This window comes from Cucurbita maxima, unplaced genomic scaffold (genome assembly GCF_002738345.1).
Source record: "Cucurbita maxima cultivar Rimu unplaced genomic scaffold, Cmax_1.0 Cma_Scf00001, whole genome shotgun sequence".
In the NCBI taxonomy this organism is placed as follows: domain Eukaryota; kingdom Viridiplantae; phylum Streptophyta; class Magnoliopsida; order Cucurbitales; family Cucurbitaceae; genus Cucurbita; species Cucurbita maxima.
The window spans coordinates 1,211,496-1,238,182 of NW_019272017.1; the positions used below are offsets into that span (position 1 = coordinate 1,211,496).

A 26,687-nucleotide genomic window follows, 5' to 3' on the forward strand; every position below is an offset into this window, starting at 1 on the left:
TTTTTTTTTTTTTTTTTTTTTTTTTTTTTTTTTTTTTTTTTTTTTTTTTTTTTTTTTTTTTTTTTTTTTTTTTTTTTTTTTTTTTTTTTTTTTTTTTTTTTTTTTTTTTTTTATATGTTCTAAACTATCGGTTTAGATAGATAATATGAGACCTCACATCGATTAAAGAGAAAAACGAATGTTCCTTTTATGGTGTGGAAATCTCTCTCTAATTGATGTACTTTAAAAACCTTAAAGGGAAGTCAATACGAGAAAGCCCAAATAAAGTGGAAACACTTCTCTAAGGGATGCGTTCTAAAAACATTTTCCTAATATACGTGTTTTATAAACTCTGAGGGGAAGTCTGGACGGCCGGAAAGGAATAGGGGTGAAAATGTTTATTAGTGGACGCATTTTAAAAACCTTGTGAGAAAGTTAAAAGGCTAGAAGGCAAAGTTCAACCACGAGGGAAAACCCAAAAGGTCGAAAAGAAAAGCCAATTATGAAAAGAAACCCACCAGGCTCGAAGGAAAGCCCAACCATGAGTAAAAATCTGGAAAAAATCTAAATAAAACAATATCGGTTAGTCTAAATAATTTTGGTGATTAATCTAACTTAAATATTAAACTTGTATAAATAATAATAATAAAAAAGGATTACATTTTTATTTAAAGTAGTGAAGAAATTACTCTATTTAGCAAAATTTAATGGCTAAATTCGATTGAGGATGAGAGTAAACTGATTTTCCTTTTCGGGGCAGTCAACAGCGACGACTGGTTGAGCATCGACTGTGGCAGCGAGGATTTTCTAATAGACGGCTCTCTAGTTGCATGGGACACAGACGATCTATACACCGACGCCGGAATCAACCAAAAAATTCGAACAAATAAAGATCAGCCGCTCGAAATTTTGACCACGCTCCGATTTTTCCCTTCCTCGAAGGAACTGAGCTGCTACAAATTGCCGATTTACGATCAGAATCTACGGTACCTCGTAAGATCCGGATTCCTCTACGGCAATTACGACGGCTTGAATCGGCCGCCGGCGTTCGATCTTCTTCTCGACGGCAAGAAAATGTCAACGATCGAGCCGGTGTCGGCGACGGAGACGATATTCGACGAATTGGTGTATACATCGGAGAGATCTGGATTTATGAATATGTGTTTGGCGCAGAGGAAAGACGGCGGAATTCCATTCATCTCTTCGATTCAGGCGGTTCCGACGGGCGACGATTTATACGCAAAGATGAAATTTAACGAAACGTTTCGGGTTGTCGCTCGGATTAACTACGGGAATGACGATGGAAGGTATGATTTTAAATTGGTTAAATTACAAATAAATTTTCAGTTTTTTCAATTATTTATTAAACATAAAATAAAAATTTTAATAATAACATACACACTCAATTTTAAAACTATTAAATTAGTTTTTTTTAATTAACCCACCATTATAATAAACACCAAATTTAAAATTTATAAATTTAATTTATAATTAAGAATTAAAGTATAATTAATCTAGTAGTTTGTTTTTATAATTTAACCTATACTTTATATGCTAGCATACATACACTCATTAATTCCTTAAAAACAAATCGCACGTTAAATGTTAAAATATTTTTTAAAGTTAAATTAATAAAAAATATCATTAAATTTTATATTTGTCTTTAAAAAAATCTTTTAAATTTTTGTAAGCTTAAAAAAAAAAACTAAAAAAATATTTACAGTTAATTTTAGATTAAAATCATTAATGTTAAATTTCAAAAAAAAAATATTTCAAAAAAATACCTACAATTTTAAAAAATTTCATCAATACCTTTGTAATTTTTTTAAAAAAATATATCTAAAAATTTTCAAAATACCGTTAAAAAATTATAAGAAAAACTATGAAATGTCTATGTATGATTTTTGTCCATGTAATGACGGTAAAAAAATTTCTTAATAAAAGGCTATTTTTTAAATTTTCATTAATATGTTTAAAGTATAGTAACAAAGTATTTTAAAATTTAATAATATTTTTGAAATATTATTAAGTTCAAATGTAGTAATAATTTTCATATTTAGTGATTTTTTTTATTTAAAAATATTATATAAACTTTTAAATGTTTATATTATATATATATATTTTTTTTTGGTAGAAAGTTACAAAATTTAGGAGTCTAAAATTAAAATTAGACTGAAATAAAATAAATGCAAGGATTAAAAATTGAGTGGTGAAATAATAAAAGAAAACATATATTTAACATCATACCATTTTCACAACCTGAGTTTTGGAAGAACAGGCTTTTGTCATCTGACGATAATTATGAAAGAATATGGACATTGGGAACCACTCCCCCAAACTGCAATGTAATATCAGCAATTCCCGATTTCGAATCGCCGGAAAACGATCCTCCATCCTTCGTCTTAGATAGCGCCATTGAAGCCGTCAACGCCTCTTCTCCGATCATCCTCACCGTCGATTTCTCCAACGCCTCCTCTCCTTCCCAATCCGCTTACTTTGTCCTCTATTTCACTGAAGAAGACACTTTTTTTGATGACAAAAACAGAACCATCGATATCTTCATCGACGGCCAGAAATTGTCCACGATTACTACTAGTTTTGAAAGATGTACGGTGGTTACTCTGTATCCGATTATTGTGAGAACGCCGACTGTGAATGTGACACTTTCCGCTGCAAATTCCTCCGCCGGCTCGCCGCCGTTGATCAGTGCAATCGAAGTTTTCGTTAAAGTTATCCCCACCGGCGGCGCGTCTTCCTTGCAATTTCCTTTCTTCTCCTTTATTTTGATGCTTTCTGTCTGTGTTTTCGGTAATTTTCTCTGATTCCGACTCTTTTAAACCCTAATTACTGTAAACAATTGTTTCTAGAAATCTTAATAATATAATCTATATAAAACAAATTTAGTCATTTTTGCTTACGTGGAAAATTATCATTTATGTCTAAAATTTCATATTTATTTATTTATACGTTTTTTTGGGTAGATTTTTAATTTGATTTAGATAATTGAATAATCTGGCTAATAAGATAGGGCAAATGTATAGGGTCATATAGGTTGGTTGGGATGCATATCGATGAAGCTATTAAAAAATAAAAATAATATAAATGATCATTTTTTTAATGTATAGTGACTAAAATAAAGAGTCAATGTATGATTGTTTTTTAATAAATATTGTGCGACCGTCTAAAGATAATTTTGATAATTATATTTTTTAAATGCATTTTAAAAATTATATAGGGCATTTAAAATGATGACATATTACCATATAATAACAACGACTATCTAACATTTAAAATTATAAAAATTAAATTCAATTTTTTTCGAAGTTAGAGGAGAATTTACAATTCAATCTAAAACAGATAATAATAAATTGTAAATAAAAACACAAATATTCCATAAAAAGACAAATAATAATAATAATGATGAGAAATTCATGCCGTGCATCAGTCGCTTTGGCAAAAAACGCGCAATTTCGCAATTTTGAGAAACTTTTCATAATTTTTGTATTTTTCCAAAAAGTCAATAATAATAATAATAATAATAATCATATTTTTTTCCGACTTCGTATATTTTGTTACTGTTGTGTTTATTTCATACTTTTACCATTTTATTAGCAGATTTCAAATAGAAGTTGGTCATTAAAAATATTTATTTTAATTGATTAAAAAGAGACCATTTAAATATATTTGTTTAATATATCAATTCATTAAATATTGTCATATTTTTTTTTCCATTTTTTTATATAAAATATTTTCTCTAATTTGACTAATAAAAATAAACACATTTTTTTTTTCAAATAAGAAGATTTAAATATTATTTTAATTTTATATAGTTGTCTCTATAATTTTAAAATCACAATTTTATGAAAACAATAATATATTCATTGTTTTTTTTTTCTCTAAAATGCCATAATAACACTTTAATAAATTACAAAATTTAAGTATTAAAAAAAAAATTCAAAAAATTGGACGAAAAATAACTATCGACACTTCATAGATTATTATTTTAATATTATTTTTGAAAGTTTATGAGTATTTTTTTAAACATGTACGAATTATAAATATATTTTGTAATTTAAAAAAAAAATTAAAATGTTTTTTTAAATTTTTTAAAAAACATTAAACGAATTTTTTAATTTTAAGAGTAGTTTTGAAATAAAACGTATTTTATTTAGAATTAACTATTTTTAAAGTTTAAGATATATATATATATATATATATATATATTAATTTTAAGGATATTACCGAAATATTTGAAAGTTTATGATATTTTCTTTATTATTAAGTTAGCTATAAAATTAAATTGATTAATCATTCAAATTAGATAAATTTGTCCGTTGATTGAGACGGAAGAAAAGAAGAAAAATGATAGACCTTTGTCTTTAATTATCTTCCGGACAAAATTATTTCCTGATAATCCAACCATTCCTCTTCCCACCAACACGAAGCTTCTCCGCCATTTTCATACCTAACAATGGTCGTTCCACCAACTGTGGGCCAACTTCGTTTCGAGTCACCGATCGCCATAGCTGTCCTCCTCTTTCTCATCCATCAAGTTCTTGGTCGAAATCGCTTTGACCCCACTCTTCCTTATCCAATCTGCTCCGCTTTTCCACTCCCCTTTCGACTTTTTCAGTCGCATCCTGTGAATTTGTCAAACATAACGTGATGGGATGTTTATTCTTTCGTTTAGACCATTTTAGTCTGTTTTTAATGCTTTGGCTTGTTTGATTCATTTTATTGACCTTAGGTTTTGGAGTCCTTGAGTGCTTTTAAGAGTGAGATGCTTCTGGGTTGCTTCTTAGTCTCTGCTTTAATGGCGGGTGATTACTGATTCTATGTTAATTTGTGGACTAAAGTGATTCTTCTGCGTGCTCACTTGTTTTTCTGCGAATTGGCTTCTAGGTTCTTGTTATCTTGGCAGGATTCGTCTTGTTTGGAGTTTCGTGTTCTTGTTCTCAAATTTGAATTGTTTTGATCGGTAGTAAGACAGATTGATTTTGGATTGTGATCGATTCTTTCTCTCATTGATCACTTGCTTTTCTCAGAATCGCCTTTAGGGTTCTTGAATTCCTCTTTTTTTAATCTGATTCTTTGATTTTGTCTCTGTAAATCTCAAAGCTTACCGCCATGGGAGCTTCAAACGTCCATTTTCTCATCTGGATTCTTTGTGCTCTGTGTTTAAGATCATCTCTCTCATCAGGATTCTCTCCTGATGATAATTTTCTGATCGATTGTGGATCAACCTCCAATGTAACAGTGGGAGGTCGTCTATTTCAACCTGATGGATTTTTCTCTGACAATCTTTCAAACCCGAATGGGAAATTTGTTTCCACTGCTAGCAAAGTTTCTAGTTCATCTCCACTGTTCTTATTCTCTCATCTCTTTCAAACTGCAAAAGTATTTGAAACAACTTCCGAATACAATTTCAAAATCAAGAAACAGGGCAGGCACTGGATCCGCCTCTACTTTTACCCTTTTGTTTATGAGAACTTCAATTTGAGTTTAGCCAAATTCTCAGTTTCTGCTCAAAATATCACCCTTCTCAAAGAGTTTCAGATCGAGAGTGGCTCGATAATCAAGGAGTATTCTCTGAATGTCATTTCTAGTAATCTTGTTCTTACATTCACTCCCATGGTGAATTCATTTGCCTTCATCAATGCCTTGGAAGTTGTTTCTGTTCCTAATGAATTGATTCCTTTGGTTGTCCCTACTGTTGAGAAGATAGTAGAAAGTTTGGGGAATAGGGCATTGGAGACAGTTGCTAGAGTGAATATGGGCAACGAAACCGTGCCTCCGAGTAACGATACTCTCTCGCGCCTTTGGGTAGCAGATGGTCCATTCTTGATGCATAACAATCAGGCTGTTGCTGGGAGGTTTGTGTCGAATCTCACGAGAGTGAACATGACAACAGACTCTGAGATTATGGCTCCTCGTTCTGTGTATGGAACAGCAACTCAGTTAGGGGCTGAACCGGATGCGAATGCTAATATTAACGTATCGTGGTCCTTCGATGTCGATCCAGGCTATGAATATCTGATTCGTTTTCACTTCTGTGATATTTTAGATCTTTCTTTTGGATCGCTGTTCTTTAATGTTTTTGTGAACTCGTGGATGGTTAAAGATCATCTTGATCTTAATAATGTTACTTCAGGCATCATGGGTGCACCTTATGTCCTGGACACCATAGCCAGTTCAATTGACAGCTCTAAATTCAAAATAAGTGTTGGCCCTTCCAGTTTTCATGAGTACTCAGCTGCAATCCTTAACGGACTCGAGATCATGAAAATAAGCGATTCTCGGGGGAGTCTTGACGAACCCCCCTTTGATTTACACTCGAAGAATAGTTCCAATGTGAAAGTAGGTCTCATAGCAGGCTTGGTTGCTGGACTGGTTGCTGCTGTTTTGGTCACTCTTGTCGTCGTGCTGTGTCGACGAAGAAGGAAAGCGGGGCTCGTCGGTTATTTGAAGGAAGAGGAAAATTTTGGTGTGAATGGAAGAGAAGGCAACTATGTCATTGGTTCTGTTGGTTATAAATATCCTCTTGCAGCTATATTGGAAGCTACTGATCATTTTAGTGAAAGTTTAGTCATTGGCCATGGCGGGTTTGGGAAGGTTTTCAAGGGAATGCTGAGGGACAACACGGAAGTGGCAGTGAAACGAGGGGCCTCAAAGTCTCAGCAGGGTCTTGCCGAGTTCCGAACCGAAATCGAGATGCTATCCCAGTTTCGCCACCGGCATTTGGTATCTCTGATCGGGTACTGCGACGAGCAAAATGAGATGATTATTATTTACGAATACATGGAAAAAGGGAGTCTCAAGGACCATTTGTATAGCTCAGAACTTCCAAGTTTAAGCTGGAAACAAAGGCTTGAGATATGCATTGGCTCAGCCAGAGGGCTTCACTATCTCCACACTGGTTCCACAAAGGCAATCATACATAGAGATGTCAAAACTGCAAACATTCTCCTAGATCAAAACTACATGGCTAAAGTTGCAGACTTCGGGCTCTCGAAAACTGGCCCCGAGTTCGATAAAACTCATGTTAGTACAGCAGTAAAAGGGAGCTTCGGCTATCTTGATCCCGAGTACTTAACAACACAGCAGCTGACTGAGAAATCCGATGTGTACTCGTTCGGCGTTGTTATGTTCGAAGTCCTTTGTGGTAGGCCTGTCATTGATCCATCTCTTCCAAGGGAAAAGGTGAATTTGATTGAGTGGGTAATGAAGAGGAAGGATAGAGATGAACTGGAGGAGATTGTAGACGCTTGTATTGTCAAGCAAATCAAGCTGGATTCTCTGAAAAAGTACGTAGAAACAGCTGAGAAATGCTTGGCGGAGTGCGGCATGGATCGCCCAACAATGGGAAACGTTCTGTGGAATCTGGAGTGTGCACTTCAGCTCCAAGGAGATGAAAGATCTAGCCATGGCAAGGAATCATCCTCACAAGCTGACCTTTCGAACCACTGGGAGGTGAGCGTATTGACCACTCAATTCAGCACGGGGAGTGCGGTCGATATCGCCGGTATCTCGATGAGTAAGGTGTTTGCTCAAATGGTGAGGGAAGATATGAGATAGGCTGAAGAACTACAGCAGCATGTTGGGCCAATGCACAGTCTTTTCTTGGCGTTAGGACAACACAAGAGTCAGTAGATTTTGTATAGAAGTGAATGGGTTCAATCCTGTTTTGTGTATTGTATTGTATTATGGTGCATTTGATATTGTTTCTGGTGCGCCTGTTGAGTTATACGTAGTTTATATAAACAGTGATAAAGATAGAGAGAGTTGTATTTATGAGGTTCATATTTTATTCCTTCGAGTTATATTTAAAATTGAATATCCGCTCGTGCCTTCCCTTCAAGTTAGAGAAATTTTGTAAAAAAATGCTTTGTTCTCCTTCCTATCTAACGTGAGATTTCAAGATCTACCTACTTTTGGGATTCTGCTACCTTTGCTAGCATTCATTTCTCTCTCCAATTCATGTGAGATTTCATAATCCACTATTTTCGGGGCTCAATGTCCTTGCTGCTGACATATCGCTAGGTGTCCACCTCTATTGGAGCTCAACGTCCTCACTGACACACCATCTAGGTATCCACCCTTTTTGGGGCTCAGCCTCCTCACTGGCATACTATTCAATGTCGGGCTGTGATACCATTTGTAACAGCCAGAAATCCATCTCTAGTGCATATTGTTTTTTTCGATGTTTCTCTTTCACGCTTATTCTCAAAGATTTTAAAACGTATTTGCTAGGATGGTTTTTACACTATTCTTTGTTCCCCTCTCTGCAGAGATCTCAAAATATTTATGAATTATATATATATACATATATAGATAAAAAAGATTGTTATTAGATCATTATAATTTAAAAAATTTGTTCGAGGTTTAAGGAGTGGAGTGGCGGTGCACAAAGGACAATAATGTCGCGGTTCAAAATTCAACAATAAAGAATTCATCCGGTTCATAAGAACCGATAAAAATCCCATCATAAACGTGAGCCGTCACTGCGCTGCCTATCCGGCCCGGACGAATTCTCTCACTCATCAGGGGTAGATTGAGCGAGCGAAACCCTAGAGAGAGAGAGAAGAAGAAGAAGAAAGCGGGAAAGGCGTTCAGGTTCAGAGGCTGTGAGCCCTTGAAATGGACAGGGTTACCGAGAAGGAGAGATCAAGCAAGCGTTCTCGTGAAGAACGCAATGGTGACCACAAGCATCGAAGTCGAGACGCCGAGGAAAAACATTTCTCCAAGGATGAAAAGCACCGTGAATCCGATCACTCCCATCGTCGGCGTCACCATCGGTCGGACCGTGATTCAAAGCTTGAGCGTTCGCATGAGTCGCGCGATCTCAAACATCGGCGGGATAGGTCTCCCGATGATTGTGAGAGCTCCCAAGATCGAGATTTTAAGCGGGAAAGATCTTATGACGTTCGGGATGAGAGAGAGAGGAGTAGAGATAGGGTCTCGTCCAAGCGAGAGCGGTCGAGTGAGCCGAGAGGGGAGAGAGAGGGCAGCAAGGAGAGGGGCAAGCTACGCGAGGTTAGGCGCGAGCAGTCGGACGATGAGTATGAACGGGAAGACTCATTGGGGCCAATCCAGAATTTTGTACGTTCTTCAAACAAGAGGAAGGAGAGGGGAGGAAGTGAGGATAGGTTTGATGGTGGTGAGAAGAGGGCTAGGGCTTCAGAAGATGGGAAGGATCTTAGACGAAATGAAGACGGGAAGGAAGTGAATGGAGCTGAGATGGATGACAGAAAGGAGCGGAGGAGATTTGCTGACGGTGAGAAAGATGATGAAGCAAACATGAGTGGTAGGGGAAAGAGGGAGAGGAAGCGGTTTGGGGATCGGGCGAAGGAAGAGGATAATGGTGGAAATGTTGATGGGAAAGTTCAGGTTGGAGGCACCTCTGATGAAAGAAGGTCCACGGGGAATGTAAGTTCTATTTTGCATTTGCTGGATTTTATCGTAATAATAAATTACACTACTTTGATTTCTTCTTACAACGTTGGCATTGGTTTGTAGAATCATTTAACTGTTCATCAGCTTTACTTAGCAATTGGGTTCTGTCATATATGCTAGCACTATGTTTTGTTTTACATTTCATTTGACAATCCAATCTAGTTCCACTTTGTTTTCATCATTGGTGGGAAAGTCTCTTGTTTCTGATAAAAATGATATTAAGCAATGGAACAACATTTGAGGAGACTTCCAGAATTTCTTTCTCTCTCCGGAACACCTCGAGGTTTTTTCCTTGCTGACTTCCCTCTTCTCTGCTACTGACTGTTGTTTCTTCCCCTTAGGCTCTACATGGGCTTAGGACCGCACTAACTTTCCCCGCTCTATATTCCTTTCTTCCCCTCCGTTTAGAGCTTCATGTAAATGTATCTGAATAGAGACCCATCAGAGCAAAAGAGTATCAAAATCATTATCTTCTAGAACTGACAGGAAGTTTTTATATATATATGTATATATGTATATATGTGTGTATATATATATATTATAAGATTGTGTGACCTATTTTCTTTCATTTTTTTCTCAATTAAAGTTGGTTTCTTATATTTAAAAAAAAAAAAAAAAGTTATTGTGTGACCTTTTGGCTTGAAAATTTGTTTATGGGAGGGGGTTTTAGTGTGGGCAAAGCCTTGTCTCTCTGAACATATGTAGCCTAAGAATTGTCATTGGTAGGATTTGTATTAATACAGGATTTTGATTTGTTTAGTTGTGAATAAATTATGCTCACAATAGAGGGTGCTGTTGATAGACGGGTATGAGCTCTAGTATATTATTTGATTTAGTTATGCTAATTAAGTTGCATCTTAATGAATTTTCTAAGTTTTTGCTCTGAGGTGATTTTATTTTATTTCAAACAAGAAGAATTTATGTAAAAGTCAGGGTTTTATTCATTCTTTGGTATATTTAGCATTTTGAAATTTTTCTAGCCATTAATTCTGAAGTGGGAGGTAGACTGAGTGTTATTTGATGTTTCTTGGATGCAAGAGCAGACATTTTTGTAAATGTTGTTAATAGTTTGGTTTATAATGCGCGTACAGATTTCTTATAGCAAATTTTACCTTGTTTACATTTGTTTTTGAAGTGTGACTAGATTGATTTATTCTTTAATATTGAGGAGATTCCTTCATGATTGTGATGCCTTTGGGCAGTGACTGGTAGGATTTGAGAAACTAACGTCGTAATTTTGCAGGGATCTACGGTGGAACATATTGACATGTCATCAAGTGTGCCCCAGAATTTGTTACATCCTGGTTATTCCCATCCTATCAAGGTATCTTCAATTTCTACCACAAATGAAAATAAGGGAGTTAGTATTGCCAGATCTCATGAGGTTCATGGAAAATCTAGTACAGATGGGACATCTTCAACCGCGGGGAAAAGTGGAAATCTCTCTCTTGATGCTTTAGCAAAAGCTAAGAAAGCTTTACAGATGCAGAAAGAATTGGCCGAGAAGTTGAAGAAAATTCCCTTGGTAAGTTTCAAGACATCGATACTTTGACTCATTTTGTAGCTATTTTCACCACCCTCTGATGTTGCATTTACTACCCATGCATGGATGCATGCATACGCGTGTGTTTGTATTGGGTATTTCCTTTTTGTATGAAATGTTATATTACTTGATCTTATAGATGAAGAAGGATGGGTGGTCAAGTTCTGCAAGTAGCTCAGCTGTAAAATCGGAGGAGAAAGCTAAGCTAGCAGGTGGTTTATTGGGGCTAACGGCAACTACAAATGTCACCACTACCCTTTCTGCTGGGGTAGCATCAAGTTTGTCGACCTTACCAGCTGCCAATGCACTTGGTGGTGGTATTAATGTTCCAGCTAGCCTTACCTCTATACCCCATTTTGAAGCTGTCAAACGTGCACAGGAGCTTGCTGCCAGGATGGGATTTCGCCAGGATCCAGAGTTTGCTCCTCTTATAAATTTGTTTCCAGGGAATGTAGCAACTGATGTTGCTGTTTCACAGAAGCCAAGCAAGGCTCCTGTGCTTCGCCTTGATGCACTCGGCAGGGAAATAGACGAACAAGGAAATGTTGTCAATTTAACCAAACCCAGCGACCTCAGCACTCTAAAGGTTTGGAGCGAACTTCTGACCCTTTTAGAAGTTTTCTTTATGTAGTCAACTTTGAACGGATTGACCTCACATATATTTTTAACCTTGCAGGTTAACATCAACAAACAGAAAAAGGATGCATTTCAAATTCTTAAACCTGAACTTGATGTGGATCCCGAATCAAATCCTCATTATGATGAGAGGATGGGTATAAATAAAACTAAACTGTTAAGGCCAAAGAGGATGAGTTTCCTGTTCGTTGAGGAGGGGAAATGGTCCAAGGAGGCTGAAACCATAAAATTAAGGGTACTTATCTCGATTCATGCTTACTTTTGGTTAAAGAATGGTCATCTAATTTCTTAAAAAAAATGCTAATGTTCTCGTTACAGAGTAAATTTGGAGAGGCACAAGCCAAAGAACGAAGGGAGAAGCAGGCACAATTGGCCAAGGCCAAGGCTGCACCTGATATAAATCCAAATCTGATCGAGGTATCGGAGAGAGTTGTGAAAGATAAAACAAAAGAACCAATTCCTGAGATCGAGTGGTGGTAAGCTCGCTGATATTTATTTTCTGCTCTCATAATCCTGAGTTTTATTTTTATTTAATTTTTTGTTTGCCGTTTCATGATTGTTCAATCAATGATGTGTCTGTGTGCCTGTGAAAATTTATATGCCAAATAGTTACAGTACAGGAATGTTTTCAGGGATCAAGTTTGCATGTCCTTTTCCTTCATCATTAACGGACTCCTTGGTAATCATTAAGCTTATAAACACTACCTCCGCGTGAGTTTTTTTTGTTCAGTATCTTCCTTATAGTGCTTTCAATATCCAAGTCAAGTTTCGAAAACTATTGCCTTGTTTGTAATTCTTGTTTCCTTCCAATTTTGTGGTGCGCTTTTCACCTTAAAAAACACATTTGTTGAACCCTAAGACAAATTTCAAAAATAAATTCAAGATTATTAAAACTACTTTTTAATTTTTAAAATTTATCTTGGTTCTTGAAAATGCTTCTAAAAAGTAGGCAATGAAGTTAGAAAACTACAAGTGTAAGTAGTGTTTACAAAAGGTTAAATTTCAAAAACAGAAAACAAAAAACAAAATAGTTATAAATGGGAGCCTAAAGAAGTTTTTAAAACTTTGTTTTTTTTTTTGTTTTCTTCTAAAATTTTGACTATAAAAGTGAGGGAAGTAGATTCTAAAAACTGAATGGTTATCACATGGGCTTGAGATGTTTGGTGATGTAGTATCTTTGTGCTTTGGTCTAAGGACATTGTGTAGTGTTGTATCTGATTGATTGCAAGCTTCGTACATTTTTTTTTTCCGTTTCTTCTTTTTTTTAGTTACTTAAATTTTCTAGCGTTTATTTTTTTAATTTCTATCTTATATTGGGATCCCTTATGAGATCCAATTCTAATGTTCTGTTTTGTTTCCTAAAAACTATTTAGGGATGTCCCTCTTTTGCATTCTGGCACATATGAGCATGTGGGAGATGGTTTTGTGGCTGATGATAAAATAAGGAAGGATAAGATTACCATATATGTGGAGCATCCTCGTCCTATTGAACCTCCTGCTGAACCAGCTCCTCCGCCTCCTCAACCCCTAAAGCTAACAAAGAAGGAGCAGAAAAAACTCCGTACGCAGCGTCGTCTGGCAAAGGAGAAAGATAGACAGGAGATGATTAGACAAGGCCTGATAGAACCACCTAAACCAAAAGTTAAAATGAGCAATTTAATGAAAGTTCTTGGCTCAGAAGCAACCCAAGACCCTACAAAACTTGAGAAAGAGATTCGTGCTGCAGCTGCTGAGAGGGAACAAGCTCACATAGATAGAAATATTGCACGAAAACTGACCCCAGCAGAACGCCGTGAAAAGAAAGAACGCAAGCTTTTTGAGGATACAAATTCACTGGAGACAATTGTATCCGTTTACAAGATCAATGATTTATCACACCCACAGGCCCGGTTTAAAGTTGATGTTAATGCTAGAGAGAACCGTTTGAGTGGATGTGCTGTGATATGTGACAACATCAGTGTTTTGGTCGTTGAAGGGGGCAGCAAATCCATCAAGAGGTATGGGAAACTTATGCTTAAGCGCATAAACTGGGCCGCTTCCGTGAAAGAGGAAGAAGAGGAGGATGAAAATGACGACAAGCCCGTTAATAAATGTTCATTGGTATGGCAAGGAAGTGTTGCCAAATCTAGCTTCCATAAATTTTCTATCCAGGAGTGCATGACGGAGGCAGCTGCTAGGAAGATTTTTGCTGATGCTGGTGTTGGTCATTATTGGGATCTCGCCGTTAACTTTTCTGATGATCTAATATAATCGGAACTTCTGCAGGTAGCAGTTTATGTGATTTGCTTGTTCATCATAGTATTGCGGACAATTTCAGCTGATGGTTTGCTTTGGTGTCTTGTATGGTTGAGAATTGTTTGAAGTTGAGATAACATCACGGGATGGTCTCGCCTGTTTCCATTAATAGGTGGGGAAATTTCATTATGATCCAACTGAGTTCATGGCATCTTCACCTATTTCATGAATCAGAACCAGACTGAGTATGAAAAAATGTTGTTGGTAGCAACTAGCAAGCAGAACTTTGAAATCCTAGCATGCAAGATCATCATCATCTCAAGAAAAGGGTATTATGTCCAATTCGCCTAAAGTCTTTCATTTCGTGTACTTAAATAGATGAGTTGCGACTCTTTTCTCCACCTTTCATTACCAATGAATGTTTGACAATCCATTCCGTTTGGTAGTTAGATGAAGTGAAGGTGGCTTTGAATAATTTTCTACTAGAAAGAAAAAGGTACTATTTTTAGTCTTTTAACCACTATGCCTTACTGTTCTTGTTAGCTGTCTTTGATTGATCCTCTTCTTGTTTTTTTATCTTGATTCTTTTTTAATTGTAGGTCTGTAAGAGTTTTGAATCCGTGGTGAAACGCTCTGATCAATTGAATTTTATCGGTTGAGTTGCGATTAAGAGCGAGTTTTTTCAAGTGTTTTGACTTTTTTTTAGGAGTGCTTTTATGATACTGTCAAATATGTTTGAGAGATCTTGTAGGACAAATGTTTTTGGCATGATAAATGTGTCTTTCGGTGATTTCAAAGGACACATTCCATTAAATCTTTGGAGTCGTTTGTTTTTATGGCGTTTCGATTAAAATTACTGTTTCCAAACTCGCTTCAAAGCATCATTTTGCTTGAATTTTAATTAAAATTTGTTTACATGTAACGGTTATTTTTTGTAATTAAATGATATGGCCTATTATAATATAAGATTGTTTCTAGGAAAGAATTTTTTATCCGACAAATTAAATCAAACATTCCTATATGAACCATTGAAGTTCCAATAGTAAGACCCTATCCAGTATCAATTTTAATTTTGATTAAACGAACATCCCTATATGAACCATTGAAGTACCAGTAGTAAGATCCTACCCGGTATCAATTTTAGTTTTGGGGGAAAAAAGGCAACGGAAGTCAATTTTCCAAGGAGAAGAAATTAAAGCAAAATTTAAATCACACAAGATTGTCATACATACAAAAATACAATTTACTTTTATTTCTATCCATCTTTGCTAATATCAATAAATAATGAACAGTCATGATGATTGCTGAATAGAATGCTATTCTCTGCTACATGGTGTTTTTAGCTCCTCTCCCATTTAAGGCATATATTTGATCATTTCACTCAAATCTTAATGCTGTACCAGTAAAGAAGGCCGGTCTCTCTGACAAGCTATGAATAACAGGGGTGCAACTACTTTCTCTTCCTTTATGAGGGTGTTCGTGTAAAAAAAAATCATTCACATCAAGATTTGCATCTCCATGAGCCACTGCGTCTTCGGGCTCTGGCATATAGAGAGTTGTGGATGAAGCCTGCACATGAAAATCAAGTCATCACATTCAAACACGAAAATCAAGTCATCACATCAAGGTTTGGTGCTGTTGATAGTTGTTGTAGTAACCTTGATAACCAGCATTTGCACAACCATAAGGATCGGCAGAATTGGAATATGGTGCCTAGGCATTGTAATCTTGCGTTGAATTTGATGTCACAAAACTTGATGAACTACAAGCAACAGAAGACACATTTAGACCATCTTGCACATTTCTTGCAGGTGGGAGCGCTGGTTGATTATATTGAAAAGTGGAATTTGGGAGCGGCCCATTCTCATTGGAACTGCCATCCACCTTGTGTGTAGCCCATGATATGGCTTCTGGAGCTGATGTCAAAGGAAGATATGTTGATGTCGATGCTGATTGATTAATGTCACCAAAGTGTTGGTTCTGTAAACAACAAGTTGGGAAGTATATTAGGTCAGCATTGCTGTCATACATGAAAATCCACTGAACTTAAATACATTGAAAATCTAAATGACCACGGAGGCACCAAAACGTTAATTTCATGTTTCTGATTACAGCGGCCAGCAATAAAATAAACACAACATGCATGAAAATCACAATAATAAAGGAAGGGAGTACAAAACTAAAATAACATAATAGTCATCTATGAGCATAAGCTAAAATCAGAACTTGTTTCGAATTTTTATACACACCACAGAAGTAGAATCTCAACCACTCTAAGACCCCTATATTTTTCTCTGGCCCTTAAGTTTTCCTGTGATTGTACATATGCCTAGCGTACCAAGAAAATAATTAAATCCACGCAGGTCGGTTAATGTGCTGTACTAATACAATCGAGTCTGGCAAAATGCAATCCAAAGTCTTTTACCAAAACCATGCCAAAAAGTGAAAGAAGAAACAAAAGACTTAGTCGTCTTTATCGTTCTTGTCATAAAAAGCATTTAACAACAATCTGAGATATTTCTTCGCAACAGAGCAAACATTCAAGTACTTAGGTTCAAGTTCAACAGATCTCAAGACAAAATAACATGAGTCAGGGCTAGAGAAATAGAACAAGGGGACACGCTTCCATCACTATTGTGGCCATATTAACGGACTTTTTTATTTGTAAAGTACCAAAAAAGAAACCGGTTCCAACTTAGTGAATGAACCAAACGCATATTACTTCAAGTTTCACATCCGGCTTAACTTCGAAGTAAGCCACAAGTTCAACACAAGACACACGCGAGGTATAAATTTATACACTACGTAATGATATTGATATATTACCTCGAGCGACCTGGGTAGCGCTGGAGCTACGGTTTCAGTATTGCCGCCTTGATTCATTGTCAAATTTGCACCCCGGAACGCAGCAATGGCTTAAAAACAACGATTAAGGTTTTTAACTTCGTCAAACCAATTCTCTCTACACAACAATACAAAACCCTAACGGACTCTTAAAAATCATACCAACCTAAAGTCCCCGACCTATCCCGAAGTGTCGCAACAATGAATAATCGACCAATAAACACACTACCGTTCTCGCATCGGATTCATCGACCAGAAATCGATTGAAAAACCCCGGGAAGAAAATTTCGAGGAGATCAGAACAAAACAGAAAAACAAACTAAAAAAACATAAAAACAAAAGAAAAATATGGTGTAATTCAAAGCAATCACAAAGTACAAAAATGTCCAAGAATTCCAAATGCAATCAGTTCTAAACACACACACAAAACAAAGATGGATTCGAACTGAAATTTTATCGGAGAAGGAAAGGAATTCAGTATATGGTCCGAAACCGTGGGAAAATCTTGGAAGCGGAGGAAAATTAGTTTTAGTTTGGTGTTCGTTTCCTTTTCCGCCAAAACTCAATTTATACTTCTTTCTTATTTTTTTCAATTAACTTGAAACTAATAATTTTAATAATTTAAAATCAAAGCTTTTATTTAAAAACATTAATTTACATACCAGCTCATTTTCCCAGCCCAGCCCATCAACAAGGCCCATTTAAATAACGAAGCCCATCACAGTCCTCGACAAATTTGGGCCTACAGCTGTTTTTGGGCAACGGAAATCCCTATAAAATGGCCAGGAGCTGCTTACGGTAATCATTTTAGCGAACGACGTGAAAGCTAGGGTTCCTCATACTTGTTATTTCCAGGTGCGCCTCCCGTTCTAATTGTCTAGGTTTTCTCTTCCCGATTCCTCTTAGTTAATGTTCATGCCGTAGTTGTATTGAAATGTTTTGACAAATAAGGTTCTCTAGGTATCTAATTTGCTCAAGCAATATTTGTTTTTTGTTATGTCCTCTTCAAATCCTGAGAAGTAGATTCTTATCCGTTTGTTTGTTTGTAATGCCTGCGCAAGTTATTGGTTATGGGATGCTGTTGCTGATTGTGGTATTGTGATTGTCAATTGTAGATAAAATGCCTCGTTATGACGATCGATACGGTGGTACGCGACTCTACGTTGGACGCCTTTCTTCACGGACTAGGTCGCGTGATCTGGATGACCTGTTCAGTCGTTATGGAAGGTATGTGGGATTTTTGTGGGATGAACTGTTCAGCCATTTATTGTTCGAATTTGTGTGATAACGTTAATTTGAAAAATTCGAAATCGTTACTCGTTTTTAGTTGTGTCCTATTTTAATTCTATTGTCAGGGTTATGCTTTTGCTAACACCCTTTTCAGAGTAAATTATTAATTGATGCTTCTCTCTAGACCTCTTGAGGTATTTCCCAAGTCCTTCTTTGGGTGCTCGATTGTTAATGTGCATTTTGATATATGCATGAAGTGTGGAATTGTTGATGAGTCTGTGTGGTTTAAAACTTTAACTTGAGTGATCTTGTTGAAGGTTTCTTGGCTTATGCCAAACCTGGAGGTCTATGGTGAGAGGGTTCCCTTGGTGGATTTGGCGAGTCTTTCTATTATGTTATTGCCTGTTTTTATGGAAATGCCAAGAATCTCAGAATGGTGTTTAGTTCATCTATGAGGGGCGAGGTGTCAACCCTTTGATACTTGTATCAAATGATGGCCTTACCTGTTTCTGGAAACCATTTGCGCAGAGTACGCGATGTGGATATGAAGCGAGACTATGCATTTGTTGTATGTATTTCCCTCCCTCTCTTTTATGCAGATTTTACTCGGGCTAAAAAAATGGAAGAAGAATATGCTATTTGCTAGCAGTCATTTTTTACTTGGCTGGTGCATGTTAATTTTTGCAAGTGTGATCTTTTTTCTTGGTCTATCTGCTTAAACATATTATAACAGGAGTTTAGTGACCCCCGAGATGCTGACGATGCAAGATATAGTTTAAATGGGAGGGATGTTCATGGAAGTCGAATCATTGTGGAAATAGCTAAAGGGGTATGTACCATTACATTTCTTTACCATCCTTTCATTAATTATATAACTTGTTTCAGACAGTTGCCTCGGCTCTTTTCAGGCTAGTTGTCAATATTTTCCTAGTAGTTTACTGCAACTGTTTCCCGTCTTTTGGGGATTCTGCTATTTTTATCCGTGCTTCTGAAATATGTTCTTGAAACTTAGAAATAGCCTCTATCACCTTTCATGTACAATTCTAATCGTTTTATAGTCACATTTGTTCATTATAACAAGGCTGTGTAACTTTACCAGCATGCATGTGTAAGAGTATACTCTATACATCATGTATATCTGTTTTGTTAACCATTCTTTGAATGTGATGAAAATTTCCAATTTTTAATTAGGTACCCCGTGGTCCTGGTGGATCTCGTGAATCTCGTGAATATCTTGGACGAGGCCCTCCTGGAACTGGGCGTTGTTTTAACTGTGGGATTGATGGCCACTGGGCAAGAGATTGCAAGGCTGGGGACTGGAAGAATAAGTGTTATCGATGTGGGGAACGGGGTCACATAGAGAAGAATTGCCAGAACAGTCCTAAGAAGTTGAAGTATGTTATCCTTTCTATTATTACTCTTTTTCTTCACTTAATTTATTTGGCTGATCATTGAATAAAACTGTATGGCACAGGCGTGGAAGCTACTCACGTTCACCAAGCCCTCGCCGTGGTAGAAGTCGAAGTCGTAGTTACAGCAGAGGTCGTAGCTACAGGTTCGATACAATTTTAACCACTTATCATCATTTATTTGGTTGTTGAAGCTTCTATCTAGATTTACATTGACTTACGGGTTTCCATGAGTTGAGTTTGTTGCTTAATTATTGAACCTCGAACTTCATGAATTTAACCTGCTGAGCATGTCTCCACAGTCGATCTAGATCACCTGTAAAAAGGGATCGTAGTCTTGAACGGTCAGAAAAAAGATCGAGGAGCCCAAGAGGAGGCAGGCTAAGCCCTAAGAGACACAGTTTGTCACCCCCTCCTTCTAAAGCTATGAAGCGTAGCCCCACTCCTGATGTGAGGAGTCCAGAAGAAGCAAGACGTAGCCTGTCTCCTGAGAACCGTGACAGTCCTAGAGGAAGAAGCAGAAGCAGAAGCCCGAGGGGAAGGAGTAGAAGCCGAAGCCCGAGGGGAAGGAGCAGAAGCCGAAGCCCGAGGGGAAGGAGCAGAAGCCGAAGCCCGAGAGGAAGGAGCAGAAGCCGAAGCCCGAGAGGAAGGAGCAGAAGCCCAATGGATGAAGCTGAGGACTTCAACGGTGGTGGAAGCAGGAATTACAGGAAGGAAGAGAACGGGTACAGTCGCAGCCCCAGCCCGTTGCCCAGAGAAGAAAGGAGTCCTGTAAACGATGATGAAGCCAATGGGTCCCCGAGGGGCGGTAGCGGGTCTGCATAATAGAGACAGTTTCTTAATTATTATGCTTCTGGGTTGGAATATTTTATAAGCGACTAGTGCCTCACAGAGACTTCTAAAATAGAACTTGTATTGTGTTTTGAATCCCGCCTCCAAATGTTCATCAGCACAGTATTTTGCCTATTTATTTTCCAGCTTTTAATTTTGATAAATTATATGTAATAATCTATTTCGTATAATCTTTGCCTATTTCCCTTGAGCTTCCCATTTTTGCTCGGTTTTCGTAATTTAGTATTTTAGTTTCATCTGTCAAATAATATTGTTTATTTATTACATATATCTGTGTGAAATTAAACGATTGGAGAAATCACTCTCTCCTTGACTCAGTTTATGGGTGTGTTGGGATTATTTTTCGATTACAATGCCAATCACACGTGGCGGAAACCCAGTTGGCCAAAACTCGTGCTGAGATTCCTGTAATTACTAACACGTTGTAAACATGGCTGGCAGTTTCTTTTACGAATATAATTTTAGTTTCCAAAATTTTATATATATTTTTCTTGTACATTGCATGGGATGGATTTCATGGGAATAAGAGCTCATGGCCATGGGACTTCTTGAGAAGTGTGGGGTGAGTTAATTCAAATTTAACCATGTTAATTGATTGAAGCATTTTTTTTAAGAATAATTTAATTATAAATTATTGTAAAGTTTGAATAACAAAATATCAATTATAAAGGTTCATAATATAAATTTAACAATCTTTTGTTGTATCAAAATTGGCGTATTTTATGTTCTCATACTTATTTTATTGAGATAAATTAAAATATGTTTTTGTAATTCCGGAAATTCTCGATAATTTTGAAATAATTTGGAAGTATTTTTATAAAGACTAAAATAACGTGCTAGTTTTAATTTTGTTATTTTATTATTATTATTATTATTATTTGGTGCGTGGGAGAAAGGGTGTACTCGCCCTCACTGTATCATTACCCAACGAATCCCGCTCCTCTTCGGCATTATTAGCGGCACCAGAGGTTTTAAATATATTTTCGGACAAAACTACCTTTTCCATTTCTTAAACAGTCCCAGAAATCTTCACACTGGACGGTTGGATGCAATATCATCACTTAATTTCTGATGTAATTCAGTCGTTCAAACACTGCCAATCCCCGCCACAACTGTAATTGGTGTGCTGCTGGCCATTCAATCCCGCCAACTCTCCCAGCATTCAATGCTTGATTGCAACTTTCCTAAAATATTGGAATTATGAGTTGTCTTTGGTGATTTGAATTTGGAATCGGCGACTATCGGTATGTTTAAGAGTTTATTTCTGTTTTGATTTCTGCAATCAGTGTGAATTTCTTGTGTAGATTCCAGTTGTTTATCTTTACATTTTCTGAATCTGTACCGTCCGTTTGTTTGATGAAGTTTGGGAGGATTTTGTTGTTGCTGCTGCTGTTATGCATATCGGAGAGTGAGTGATTTTCTCTTCTGTTTTCTGTCTTTCTGGAGTTTCTTTATCGATCAAAGGAGCTGTAGCATCTAAAAGGGAAATTGAACTTTTCAGCGATCGGGTTTGGTTTTGTTCTCGTTTGAGTTTTTATTTATTTATTTATAGCTCTAAATGTTGTTTCTAACCTCCTCTGTTGGTTTTCACGAAATGCCTTTTTTCCTGAGAATGATATACGTCCTTATGAACTTTTATTTTTCGAATTTTTATTTTTGTAATTTTTTGCCCGTTTCAATTTGGAGCAAACTTTTTTTTTGTTTTGGTCATCTTAAGGTCGTCAGCGAACCAGTCGCTTGTTTGATGGTAGACTGTTTGTATGTATCCAAACACGTTTCGAGATCGTAAACCATTTTTGCTGTTTGCTTCTCTATGTTTATCTATTAACGATGTTCTGTTTTTTTTTTAGGTCTAGAGTGATTGCATTTGACATGATATTGAGAAAAAAACATTGGGATTGAAGGGCAGAAACTTCAATAATCAATAGCCAGCGCAGAAGATGAAGAAGTTCTTTCTTAGATCGTTTGGCAATGGGTATGGCAAAAATGATTCAGTTCATCCATCATCAACAGATGACAGCGAAGCTTATTGGGAGCATCCATTAGGGAGTAGGATGGGTACTTCTATTGGTGATAAGGCTGGAAGTAGTCCCCAGAGTTCCAAGGATTTGCCTTCCAAGTTCGATAGGCAAATAGATGATAATGAACGGTCCCGCAGCCGTCCTAAACTTAGAAGGACCCAATCGTTATCTTCAGCTGCATTTAGAGACCAAGGTCGAATAAACTTCGATGGTTTGATTGATCCAAGTAGATCTCCTGGTAATGCTAGCAGTCGCTCAAAACGGCAACATGAACAGTCATCTCGGTAAGGACGTTTATTCTGATAAATATTAAAAAGCATCATAAGAAATGTATACTGGATTGTATAGGGCATTCAGCATGTTATCTTTTTTTAATTGGTTTCACCATAGTATTCATTAGTCTAATTTATGATCTCTTGGTTTATGCTAGTTGCCAAAGTCCATCTCGAGAGATGCAATTCAAGGTAAAGCAGACTGAATTGCCAAATGACTATACCTCTGGATCTGTTAGGCCATGCTCCAGAACTTGCTATGATTCTTCTGGAAATTGTACCACTAGTTCCAGTATTGTTTCAAATATGGTCTTGGACCGCTACATTGATGGAGAACAACATCAGGAAATAAATGGATCCAAGAATAAGTATTATCAAAGAAATAATGGGTGGCGGCCTCCTCGAGCTCAGTGTTTGCCACCCTCTTCAACAACGGCTAGCATTAAAGATAATCCAAGATCCTATTCGTCCAGAGAAACTAGAAGTTCTCTTTCTCGTTTCTTATCTGAAGATGGAGAATATGGATTCGGGAATGAATCACCTCGAAGTGCAAAGACTGTTGTTGACAGACTCTCTCAACAACGTGTTGTGCCTAGAGGGTCCTATAAAGAGCTCGGTGAAAATATACCTATCACAGTTGCAGATACTTACAGTCGATCGTTGAATGGATGCTTTGATCCTAATGCAGATTTGACAAAACCATGCTTCCCTACAGATGAGCCTGGCGAAACTGATGGAGAACTACAAAAAAAGGCCAAGGAAGCAGAGGAGAGGATCATGTTTCTGTCTGAAGAACTTGAACAGGAACGCTTAGTTCAATATAGCAAATTTGATGTATCAGATCTTATCCAGATAATTAAAAATCTCACTGGGGAGAGGTTCACATTGGCACTTGAAGTTTCAAGCCTTCTGCAGTCTCGAATTGCAGATAGGACATGTGCCAGAGAAGAGCTTAGACAAGCAAATGAAGAATTGGAGTCCAGAACACAGAAACTGGAGAAGGAGAAAACTGAGTTGCAGGTAGGATTGGAGAAGGAGCTAGACAGAAGGTCAAGTGACTGGTCATTCAAGCTTGAGAAGTACAAGTTAGAGGAGGAGGGGCAAAGGGGTCGAGTTAGAGAGCTGGCTGAACAAAATGTCTCACTACAAAGAGAGGTTGCTTCTTTAAACAAGAGGGAAACAGAGAACAAAAGCATGACAACTAATCTGGAGACAAATATCCTCGACCTAACAGCTAGAATTGATGAAAAGAATGAACAAAATAAATATTTACAGCTAAACCTGTCTAAATTAGAAGAAGATTACCGGGGATCAATAGAAGGCATAGATTGCATCAGAAAGAATTTTGAGGAAAAAGAGAAGGAGTGCAGGGAGTTGCATAAATCAATCACGAGGTTAACAAGGACCTGCAATGAACAAGAGAAGACTATTAATGGTTTAAGGGAAAGATTGAGTGAGCAATTTGGTAACATTCAACCAATGGAGAAACTGGATAAGGAATTTGAAAAATTGAAGATGGAACAAATGAGATTAACAGGAGTGGAACTGGCTTTGAGAAAGGCGTTAGAATCTTGTAGGGTTGAAGTTGATTCTCTTCGACGTGAGAATATAAATATATTGACTCACTTAAAAGACAATGGGAATGAGAGAGGTGCTACAACCTTCAAGTTGGTTAATGAAATGTCAACTCGTGTTTACCATCTACAAAATCAAGGTATGGTATTATTAAACGAGAGTACTCAATTTTGTTCCCAATTACTTGAGTTCATCAAAGAGAAAGCTGCTCAGCTTCATCCAAATAAGCATAGAACGGAGCATATTGAGAATGGTTTAGATGCACATTTTTTTCTTGAATCTGAAGCGAAAATTCAGGGCTTCAAGTATGGGATTGAGAGCCTGACAATGAGTTTACAGAAAATATCTATGTTGTTGCAAGCGGAGTCTAACTCCAATTCTCAGAGCTCAGGTGTAGACAATGCACTACAACTAAATAGTCAATATTCAGAGGTGAGTAGTTTCTGATATTGTTCCTGGAAAAGGGACATTATACTAAATCGGAATTCATTAGAGTTGATTTTAAGTTATTTCTTTTTGGAAAAAAATTCTTATTTGGTAAATCCATCATGGGTTATTCCGGTTTTACTTGTTTTTCACTATGGCTGCGGCATTTACAATTTTCTTTTACTTCATAGGACGGTTTGAGATCTGAGCTTAAAGCAGAAACTTTATTCTCAAGCCTATTAAGAGAGAAACTATTCTCTAAGGAGCTGGAAGTGGAGCAGTTACAAGCAGAACTGGCGACAGCAGTAAGAGGGAATGACGTGTTAAAATGTGAGGTCCAGAACGGAATGGAAGGCCTTTCCTGCCTCTCACATAAGATAAAAGATCTTGAACTTCAGGTATTTTCTTGATGTCAACTTGAACTTAAAGATAGATTTTGTGGAATGGAAGGTTTTATCATTTTGGACGTATGACCGACTGATTATGAAATTTTAAGAATGTTCTAACATGCGCTATTTTCAACCTACCACGTTTAAGACCAATTCTGATTGCTTATCATGGTTCCACATAGCTATTTCTTACCCTTAAAATTTTATTTGGATATAGAGGACTGTATTCGAGATGACAACTTGGAAAACATATGAACTAATGTCTCTCTCTATATTTCTCTGCTTCCATCCCCTGCACTCATCATCAATTCGACATGCTGAGAATTATTTGTCACATTATTATGCTTCTCCTTGGCATTCTTGATTTTATGCTAGTGTATTTTGAGATCTGCAGCTTATACAGGCATCAATTTGCCCTTTTCGAGTTATGTAATGTGGCGTATAAATATATTCGACATTTCAGTTTGACTAACGTGTTCTAGATATTTGGATACTTCGATACTTATGGTCTATTGGATGCATATTAAACATTTGTTAAGCATATCAAATGAATACGTGATATAGGACAAAAATAATAAATTTTGGGAGTGAAATACATACAAATTATTTTAATAAGTCTGTTTATTCGTATATTTGATTTTCATAAAACATAAAATGAAGTGTCACCATGTTTATATTTTATATCCGTGTCAGTGCTTCTTATATTCTTGTTCCCTTAGTTCCAAAGATTTGAAGGGTTCGTTAAATTTAAATCATGGGGTCGTTATTTTACAGTTGCTGAAGAGAAACGAGGACATAAACAAGTTACAAAATGAGCTGGAGGAGTCTACAAGGGAATTAGAAATTCTAAGGGACGTACTTCAGAAAATTTCGAAGGAGAGAGACATGTTGTGGGAGGAAGTAAACAAACACAGGGAGAAAAACATGCTACTGATCTCCAAAGTTGATGAGTTGAAGTCAAAGATTGAGACATTGGAAGAGGACATTTTGCTGAAGGAAGGTCAGATAACAATCTTAAAAGACACACTCACCAATAAATCCATTGACCTTCTTGCTTCTCCCAAATCTTCATGGGAATCTCGAGTGCAGTAAAAAATAATAGCTGGAGGATTTAACCGAGGCTTGCGGGTAAATTTCCCAGTTCATATTTCATAGTCGTACTTTTTATACTTTTATGTCTGGTTTTGATTATTTTACATATCAGCCTTTTGATTGTTTCTCTATTTTTCTTCAAAATCATCTTTTGGGATCTTCGACGAAGTGGAAGATTCTGAAGTTTGAACTTGACCATGTTTTGTTGATGTATCTACTTAGTTCATATACTCTGATTTGCAAGGTAAATAGGGGGAAATATAGTTTTTGTCGCCGTATCAAGTTAACGATTTTGGCTCCCTTCACGAGTGAAAGGTAATTTGTGTTAGGAGCTATTCGACCTCGTACTTTATTAGGTGTTTCTTTTTTAAAGTAAACTTTCAAAACTCACTTATTCATTCGACCTGGTACTTTATTAAGTGTCAAAAATCATTTTAGTTTGATAACTCGTTGGATTATAACATTAGCAATATTAGTGCTATAGAGTATAATTTTCATGGATTATAAATGGCATAATTAATGACTTGAACTATATATTAAAACCAAAGTGGTTTGATTTAGATTGGTTTTTGGCCAAAACCATATACCATACTCAATTTTAAAAAACATTTGACCTAAAATTGGATTTTTTTTAATCTATATCAAACCAAACTGATTTAACATTAAATCAATAGTTTGAATCAACAATTAATTTTTTTTTTTTTTTTTTTTTTTTTTTTTTTTTTTTTTTT

General features: G+C 36.6%; 6 protein-coding genes across 14 annotated transcripts; 5 read left to right on the plus strand and 1 right to left on the minus strand.

Moving 5' to 3' along the window:
- Positions 1 to 693: 693 nt before the first annotated feature.
- LOC111485608 (uncharacterized protein At1g24485-like) lies at positions 694 to 2,851 on the plus strand (the record flags this gene model as incomplete). Its single annotated transcript, XM_023132567.1, has 2 exons — positions 694 to 1,286; positions 2,258 to 2,851. Coding segments are annotated over 2 exons (1,137 nt in total), but the record flags the coding sequence as incomplete, so codon positions are not given.
- A 1,521-nt stretch (positions 2,852 to 4,372) lies between these two features.
- On the plus strand, positions 4,373 to 7,808 carry LOC111483666 (receptor-like protein kinase HERK 1). Its single transcript, XM_023129917.1, has one exon. It carries the CDS (start codon positions 5,107 to 5,109, stop codon positions 7,552 to 7,554), a length of 2,448 nt encoding a protein of 815 aa, XP_022985685.1. The 5' UTR covers positions 4,373 to 5,106; the 3' UTR covers positions 7,555 to 7,808.
- Positions 7,809 to 8,466: 658 nt separating this feature from the next.
- LOC111477318 (protein RDM16-like) lies at positions 8,467 to 14,367 on the plus strand. 2 transcript variants are annotated; one of them, XM_023121397.1, is made up of 6 exons: positions 8,467 to 9,405; positions 10,676 to 10,957; positions 11,115 to 11,561; positions 11,652 to 11,846; positions 11,930 to 12,087; positions 12,985 to 14,367. In XM_023121397.1, exons 1-6 carry the CDS (start codon positions 8,617 to 8,619, stop codon positions 13,859 to 13,861), a joined length of 2,748 nt encoding a protein of 915 aa, XP_022977165.1. In that variant the 5' UTR covers positions 8,467 to 8,616; the 3' UTR covers positions 13,862 to 14,367. The 2 variants fall into 2 exon arrangements, with proteins under 2 accessions (XP_022977165.1, XP_022977171.1); XM_023121403.1 differs by lacking the exon at positions 8,467 to 9,405 and having other exon boundaries at positions 10,676 to 10,756; positions 10,839 to 10,957.
- A 1,078-nt stretch (positions 14,368 to 15,445) lies between these two features.
- On the minus strand, positions 15,446 to 17,230 carry LOC111489001 (SAC3 family protein A-like). Of its 2 annotated transcripts, XR_002719312.1 has the most exons (4): positions 16,857 to 17,230; positions 16,673 to 16,761; positions 15,731 to 15,826; positions 15,448 to 15,608 (listed from the first exon to the last, which is right to left on the minus strand). XR_002719312.1 is itself a non-coding variant. In XM_023136995.1 (2 exons), exons 1-2 carry the CDS (start codon positions 16,727 to 16,729, stop codon positions 15,560 to 15,562), a joined length of 324 nt encoding a protein of 107 aa, XP_022992763.1. In that variant the 5' UTR covers positions 16,730 to 17,230; the 3' UTR covers positions 15,446 to 15,559. The 2 variants fall into 2 exon arrangements, 1 of the variants encoding a protein (XP_022992763.1); XM_023136995.1 differs by having other exon boundaries at positions 15,446 to 15,826; positions 16,673 to 17,230.
- Positions 17,231 to 17,471: 241 nt separating this feature from the next.
- On the plus strand, positions 17,472 to 20,377 carry LOC111489058 (serine/arginine-rich splicing factor RS2Z32-like). 5 transcript variants are annotated; one of them, XM_023137282.1, is made up of 8 exons: positions 17,472 to 17,545; positions 17,806 to 17,917; positions 18,449 to 18,488; positions 18,654 to 18,749; positions 19,112 to 19,314; positions 19,395 to 19,475; positions 19,632 to 19,857; positions 19,900 to 20,377. In XM_023137282.1, the coding sequence occupies exons 2-8, from the start codon at positions 17,811 to 17,813 to the stop codon at positions 20,152 to 20,154; spliced, it is 1,008 nt and encodes a 335-aa protein (XP_022993050.1). In that variant the 5' UTR covers positions 17,472 to 17,545; positions 17,806 to 17,810; the 3' UTR covers positions 20,155 to 20,377. The 5 variants fall into 5 exon arrangements, with proteins under 5 accessions (XP_022993050.1, XP_022993126.1, XP_022992885.1 ...); XM_023137358.1 differs by having other exon boundaries at positions 19,632 to 19,852; positions 19,949 to 20,377; XM_023137117.1 differs by having other exon boundaries at positions 19,632 to 20,377.
- An 807-nt stretch (positions 20,378 to 21,184) lies between these two features.
- LOC111488230 (protein Daple-like) lies at positions 21,185 to 26,317 on the plus strand. 3 transcript variants are annotated; one of them, XM_023136093.1, is made up of 6 exons: positions 21,185 to 21,425; positions 22,032 to 22,486; positions 22,633 to 24,481; positions 24,667 to 24,873; positions 25,639 to 25,992; positions 26,201 to 26,317. In XM_023136093.1, exons 2-5 carry the CDS (start codon positions 22,122 to 22,124, stop codon positions 25,954 to 25,956), a joined length of 2,739 nt encoding a protein of 912 aa, XP_022991861.1. In that variant the 5' UTR covers positions 21,185 to 21,425; positions 22,032 to 22,121; the 3' UTR covers positions 25,957 to 25,992; positions 26,201 to 26,317. The 3 variants fall into 3 exon arrangements, with proteins under 3 accessions (XP_022991861.1, XP_022991729.1, XP_022991791.1); XM_023135961.1 differs by having other exon boundaries at positions 25,639 to 26,317; XM_023136023.1 differs by lacking the exon at positions 21,185 to 21,425 and adding an exon at positions 21,462 to 21,589 and having other exon boundaries at positions 25,639 to 26,317.
- The last annotated feature ends 370 nt before the right edge of the window (positions 26,318 to 26,687 follow it).